The following is a 7500-nucleotide window of genomic DNA, read 5'->3' as shown; positions in this document are numbered from 1 at the left end:
TCCTAACAATGCAGAGCTATACATACGTCTCTCGGCTCGATTCATGGTTTACATGTTGCCTCACCTCTTCTGTTCCGAGCTGCAGAAAGATAAGAGCTAACGGTCAGCCGGCCGTTGACATGCATGTTCTGTTTCTGTGAGATAGAAGATAGACAGTGTTTGTACTGCAGAGAACATCACAGAGTAACACACCGAATCTGATCAGAGAACAAATAGAGTTTAAGTTTGAGGTAAAATATACAGAGGAGGAGAAGTACTCAGATCTTATACTTGAGTAAAAGTAGAAGTACTCAGATCTTGTTCTTGAGTAAAAGTAGAAGTACTCAGATCTTATACTTGAGTAAAAGTAGAAGTACTCGGATCTTGTTCTTGAGTAAAAGTAGAAGTACTCAGATCTTATACTTGAGTAAAAGTAGAAGTACTCAGATCTTGTTCTTGAGTAAAAGTAGAAATACTCAGATCTTGTTCTTGAGTAAAAGTAGAAGTACTCAGGTCTTGTACTTGAGTAAAAGTAGAAGTACTCAGATCTTGTAATTGAGTAAAAGTGGAAGTACTCTGATCTTATACTTGAGTAAAAGTAGAAGTACTCGGATCTTGTACTTGAGTAAAAGTAGAAGTACTCAGATCTTGTACTTGAGTAAAAGTAGAAGTACTCTGATCTTGTACTTGAGTAAAAGTAGAAGTACTCAGATCTTGTAATTGAGTAAAAGTGGAAGTACTCTGATCTTATACTTGAGTAAAAGTAGAAGTACTCGGATCTTGTACTTGAGTAAAAGTAGAAGTACTCGGATCTTGTACTTGAGTAAAAGTAGAAGTACTCAGATCTTGTAATTGAGTAAAAGTAGAAGTACTCAGATCTTGTACTTGAGTAAAAGTAGAAGTACTCAGATCTTGTAATTGAGTAAAAGTAGAAGTACTCAGATCTTGTACTTGAGTAAAAGTAGAAGTACTCAGATCTTGTACTTGAGTAAAAGTAGAAGTACTCAGATCTTGTACTTGAGTAAAAGTAGAAGTACTCAGATCTTGTAAAAGTAGAAGTACTCAGATCTTGTAAAAGTAGAAGTACTCAGATCTTGTACTTGAGTAAAAGTAGAAGTACTCAGATCTTGTACTTGAGTAAAAGTAGAAGTACTCAGATCTTATACTTGAGTAAAAGTAGAAGTACTCTGATCTTGTACTTGAGTAAAAGTAGAAGTACTCAGATCTTGTACTTGTGTAAAAGTAGAAGTACTCAGATCTTGTACTTGAGTAAAAGTAGAAGTACTCAGATCTTATACTTGAGTAAAAGTAGAAGTACTCAGATCTTGTACTTGAGTAAAGGTAGAAGTACTCAGATCTTGTACTTGAGTAAAAGTAGAAGTACTCAGATCTTATACTTGAGTAAAAGTAGAAGTACTCTGATCTTGTACTTGAGTAAAAGTAGAAGTACTCAGATCTTGTACTTGAGTAAAAGTAGAAGTATTCGGATCTTGTACTTGAGTAAAAGTAGAAGTACTCAGATCTTGTACTTGAGTAAAAGTAGAAGTACTCAGATCTTATACTTGAGTAAAAGTAGAAGTACTCTGATCTTGTACTTGAGTAAAAGTAGAAGTACTCAGATCTTGTACTTGTGTAAAAGTAGAAGTACTCAGATCTTGTACTTGAGTAAAAGTAGAAGTACTCAGATCTTATACTTGAGTAAAAGTAGAAGTACTCAGATCTTGTACTTGAGTAAAAGTAGAAGTACTCAGATATTATACTTGAGTAAAAGTAGAAGTACTCAGATCTTGTACTTGAGTAAAAGTAGAAGTACTCAGATATTATACTTGAGTAAAAGTAGAAGGACTCAGATATTATACTTGAGTAAAAGTAGAAGTACTCAGATCTTGTACTTGAGTAAAAGTAGAAGTACTCAGGTCTTGTACTTGAGTAAAAGTAGAAGTACTCAGGTCTTGTACTTGAGTAAAAGTAGAAGTACTCAGGTCTTGTACTTGAGTAAAAGTAGAAGTACTCAGATATTATACTTGAGTAAAAGTAGAAGTACTCAGATCTTGTACTTGAGTAAAAGTAGAAGTACTCAGGTCTTGTACTTGAGTAAAAGTAGAAGTACTCAGATCTTATACTTGAGTAAAAGTAGAAGTACTCAGATCTTGTACTTGAGTAAAAGTAGAAGTACTCAGATATTATACTTGAGTAAAAGTAGAAGTACTCAGATCTTGTACTTGAGTAAAAGTAGAAGTACTCAGGTCTTGTACTTGAGTAAAAGTAGAAGTACTCAGTTCTTGTTCTTGAGTAAAAGTAGAAGTACTCAGATCTTGTACTTGAGTAAAAGTAGAAGTACTCAGATCTTGTACTTGAGTAAAAGTAGAAGTACTCAGATCTTGTAATTGAGTAAAAGTAGAAGTACCAGAGTGTAGGAATACTCTGTTACAGTAAAAGTCCTGCATTCAAAATGTTCCTCAAGTAAAAGTAGAAAAGTATTCTCATCAAAATATAGTGAAAGTAGCGACAGTAAAAGTAGTCATTGTGCAGATTGGTCCATTTCAGAATAATAGATATGATATGTTTTATAATGATTGATCATGAAAGTGTTCTCAAAGCTGGTAAAGGTGCAGCTAGTCTGAATGACTTTGTGTACTGCAGGGTAGCTGGTGGATTTACTCCAGGTGGAACTAAAGTCTGATTTAACACTTGATTAGATTTCACATCATTCATCCAGAGAAGTAACTGAAGGGATTCAATACAGACTCAGCGAAGCCGTCCTAATGAGCTTCTGTTTCCTCTTCAGCTGTATGAACTGGATCCAGACCCCAAGAGGAAGGAGTTTTTGGACGACCTCTTCACCTTCATGCAGAAAAGAGGTAAGAGTTGTGAAATCCACATTTTATTAAGCAGCAGCAGATGCTTCCTCCCTTCAGGCTCTCCATCGCAGACATTCATTTGGCTTGTGTGGTGACATTGGGATTTATGTGAGATATGAATTAGTTTTTTACAAATATGATTGCCAGAGGAGTTTCTACACGTTCAAATGAGGTGAGAAGTGGCTTTTTGTTGTTGTCTATGGGCTTCTTTTGGGGGCTCTGGATTGATATGTTTGACGTGGAATACCCTAAGTGTTTCCCTTTGAGGGCTAAAACGGCCAAAAGCAAACAGAAATTGTTAAGAGGCGAAATTGTGCTAAATAATAAACATTTGTGATTCTACATATTGTAGTGCATATAAGAGCATCTTTAGTTCTTTAGCTGGTAAAATGGGATTCATTTGAGATTTTAAGTGCATTAGAGTATTTTTCTACAAACACGGTTGTCCGAGGAGTTTTCTACACGTTTACATTTGGTGAAAAAAGTGGGGTTTCTGTTGTTGTCAATGGGCTTCTTTTCGGAAATATTGCTCTGGATTGATATATTATGATATAGTACCCAAAGTGTTTCCCTTTTTGGGCTAAAACTGCCAAAAGTGAACAGAAATTGTATCGTTAAGATGCAACATGTTGCTAAAACAAGAAAACGTTGGGATTCTACATATTATAGTGCTCATAATAGCATTTGTTACCCCACAATAAAGCCATAACATACACATTTATATCATATCTTTACATCAAAATGTGGTCTAAATTCCACTAGAAATGGTGGGTAAAATGGGACACCACATATGCCTCGTGTAGACATTTGAATATACATTTTAAATATAAAAACCACAACACCTATGGTTTTGTAACGAGGCCCAGCATGCAGTGTTCATATCCTACAGAAATACCTTTTGCACTCTTTTGCAAGTCTCCAAAATGTGACTCTGGTTGGAGTTTATTTCCCCCCAAAACCAAATACCACATGACTTCCATTTCTTAAGAGTCATTTCCTGTCTCGGTGTGAGGAGGGGTTGAGACATATTTTTGAACAGAGCATCTGGATTTCAGCTACAGATTGATTGGCGTTCCTTCTCCAGCGAAAACTCTTTATTTGGTCAATCAATTAGAGCCCATAGAAACTACGAAAGGATCAAATCGAAGATATTTAAGCATATATTGTCTCGGTGGGCTTTACAGATGAACAAACATGCGCTTTCTTAAAAGTATGGACAACTTCGGATAAAAAAGGGAAGTCTAGTCCAAAGAAAGGGAGATAGAGGTTTTTAAAAAAGGACACTTGTAACCCCTTCTTGTGTCCTTTTTGTGGCTTTGATGCGCTGAATGTAATTACGGACTTTACAGATGAACAAACATGGGCACTCTTAAAAGTATGGACACTGTCTAATAAAAACAGGAAGTTTAGTCCAAAGAAAAGGAGGTTGGTAGGTAGAGGATACAAAAAGGAAACGTATACCCCTTCTTGCGACCTTGGGTCCCCTGAAAAGCGCCATATACATCTAAGTTGTTGTTATTATTATTGTGTCCTTTGTGTGGCACTCTGATAAAAACAGGAAGTCTAGTCCAAAGAAAGGGAGTTTGGTAGATAGACGTTTAAATAAAAAAAAGGAAATGCATAACCCCTTCTTGTGTCCTTTTTGTGGCTTTGATGCGCTGAATATAATTACATGTCCCAAGTGTGCCATGTCACTGATTAGCTCAAACAACATGCTGTAACTCTCGCTGGCTCAGAAATCCTTCACTAATTCCCCTCCCCAGAGTAGAGGCTTTGCGGGGTCAGCAGGTGGGATTTGCCCCTGGTGATCCTGTGGTTCTGCAGCATCACAGCCAATAGGATCTGGACTAACTTATGTAGTCGGCCAACAGACGGGGAGATCAGCTGGTTTAATGCACTTACTGTCAGCAGAGGTGGGAAGTAGTGGATTACTTCATTACTGTACTTAAAGGTCTCCTATCATGCAAAATGCACTTTTAGATGTCTTGTATACATAAAGATGTGTCCCCGGTGTGTCAGGAAACTCACAAAGAGTCAGAAAATAAACCCCTCTCTCCTTTCCTCTGTACCCAAATCTCTAAAAATGTGGGAACAACGGAGCTGATCCAGATTTGCGTCCGATATGACGTAATATCTGAAATGTGGGCGGGCTTTAGACCCACGGCCCTATCAGAAACGTTGCTGTCAGAAACAATGCGTGACGTGTTTTGGACGTCATATGGTTTGTTTACATTAGCATCGCTAACACTCAGAGCTAACCTGTACTGGAGAGAGCATGTGTGTGAAGAAGCAGGAAATAAAAAGGAACTCACCTTGTGGTAAACCTGAGAGAGAAAAAGAGTTTGAGCTCCATACTGTTTCAGAAGTAATCCTTGATGTGGTTTAGAACATGATATGGCGTTTCATCACGGCAGCATTCAGCTGTATCTGGGTAGGATTTGAAATATATATATATTTAAAGCTTTATACCCAGAATCAAAGCTTTAGTAACAGGGCTGAAATAGAGGGATATGAGGCATGGCTAGAATGGGTGATCTGTTTGGTATTTTGAGCAAAACACTTCATAGACATGTTTTTTATATATTTTTATATATCTGAGCCCTATTGCCTGAAAATAGCTTGATAGGAGACCTTTAAGTAAAAGTATCTGGTATCAGTACTTTACTCCACTGCTTATTTTTCTGACGACTTTTTACTTTCTACTTCTCACATTTTCCAAACAGGCTGGTTCCTTTAGTCTGAATGTGTGTTTGGTGGCGTGATCATTATTATTTAGAGTCATTGCGTGCCTATTGATTTGAACACGATCCGTGTATCCATCATTTCCTGGTCTTCTCCAAAGAAGAGGGACCAATGGAAACGTTGTCATGTTGCCGTTGTTCAGCATGGAAACATTCATTAGCTAACAATGACATTATTGTTCTATTAATATAAAGGGAGGTCAGGTACTCTTTAAAACAGCTGCTAGTTATGGGTACTTTTTACTGAAGGACATTTCAAAGCCTCTTTACTTTGACTTGAGTAAAGAAGTTTAGTCAGTACTTCTACTTTCACCAGAGTATTTTTAAACACGAGTATCTGTACTTCTACTTGAGGAAAGGATGTGTGTACTTTTGTCATCTCTGCCTATCATACAAATCTGTTGCCGAGTTACATGAATACCTCCCAAGCTGAATCACAGTGTTATTACAGAGGTGCATTCTTTAAACGCTGTGTTTTGGCAGGCTGTGATTGGTGATGATGGTGTGTGTGGATCATACTTCATGGTGTTTAGTCACATGGCGGTGTGTATGTGAGACGTGGTTTGTTTTGTCAGACGGTGACGGATGATGATGGTGCACAAATTTGCCTAAATCGGTCCAGACCTCCCCCCCCCCCCCCCCCTTGCTTATAGACCATGGTTTCAAGTTGATTGGATCATCCGTTTCTCTCGAGTTTTGAAGAGAGGCTGCTTGGTTTCAGTAGATGATTTTGGTCCATTCGAATGTCATCATCATCGTCATTAATTGACAAGTGAAATCAAAATTCAGGTACGATCATGAGACGTAATGGAAACATGTGAAATGGGAAACCTCAATAAGCATTTCAGAGGAAAGTGAACTTGTGAATTCAATTCCTGACATATTTGCTTTAAGCGCTTTCTGAAGACAGACGAAGATTATTATATATTTATAGTGTTATCAATCTCATTTCACGCTTACATTTCCAATGATGTTAGGAACAAATGAGGGTTGTTCGGTTCAGGCTCCAGTTTGCACATGGTCAGGGTTAGTGTTAAGGTGCTGGGACAAATACAATGTGTAAATAATGTAGGACCTGACCAGAATGATGCTTAAACAAGGTAGAAAGAGAGGAACAAAGACATGATCGTTATACCTCAGTGGTGAATGGTACAAGCCTCAAACTTGGTGTGCATGAGTATCTCGTCCCTCTGCTCATATGTGCCAAATGTGGCGTTTCTAACTTCTTACTGTCATATAACTGTCATTGTCTCAAACCAGCCAATATTCGGCTTAAAAAATAACTAGCTCACGGTCACATGACTTCACGTCACCACCGCTAAACTAAATGTGGCTAATGTTGGGCGTGATGACGTTTAGTCGTCTCATTTAGACTCTTGTTAGCAACCGTAGATTCTAAGACACACAGAAACTCATTCACCGGTGGGTATTTTAATGTCATTGTCTCCAGCCAACATTTAGCTTTAAAACATTTTTTTTATCACGGTCACATTTCTTCACATCACTACCACTAAGCTAAAGGCGGTTAATGTTGGGCTATAAAGGAGAAGGCTAATTCATTTTGGGGTTTTAGGACTCATTCCTGCACCCTCTTTAGGGGGGATAACCCGAAAAGGAGCCCAGAGAAGAAGCAGCTCCTGGTCTGCTCTGAGTTTTCGGGGGTCTTGTTTGCAGTGTGATGTATTAAGAGGGAGGGACAGATCTGTCATGGCTCAGTTAGCGTCTCTGTTGGCATCTCTGTTAGCGTCTCTGTCCGGTTAGCAGACTCTGGGAGAGGTTTGTTGACCCTTAACTCACGCCGTCAGACGGAGGTATCCATCAAGATCACTGATATACCCCCCAACCCCCCGGCAGCAGATAACTGGCTGATTAGAGACATGTCACGTTACTTCCACCAGCTAGCAGGAAAACCAAAAGGT

The 7500-nt window shown here is 38.3% G+C and overlaps 1 protein-coding gene across 2 annotated transcripts in view; it reads left to right on the top strand.

Moving 5' to 3' along the window:
• Window positions 1-7500, top strand: part of LOC307028616 (AT-rich interactive domain-containing protein 3B-like) — a 116942-nt gene that overhangs the window by 51901 nt on the left and 57541 nt on the right. For both annotated transcript variants that reach the window (XM_079663791.1, XM_079663792.1), the window contains exon 4: window positions 2768-2840. In XM_079663791.1, the coding sequence (XP_079519917.1) occupies window positions 2768-2840 (73 nt within the window). The remainder of the gene's footprint in view (window positions 1-2767; window positions 2841-7500) is intronic.

The sequence above is a fragment of the Notothenia rossii genome (assembly GCF_949606895.1).
Source record: "Notothenia rossii genome assembly, chromosome: 2".
NCBI lineage: Eukaryota > Metazoa > Chordata > Actinopteri > Perciformes > Nototheniidae > Notothenia > Notothenia rossii.
Note: the sequence above shows the minus strand (reverse complement) of the source record. Positions and strands in the feature narration are given on the sequence as shown.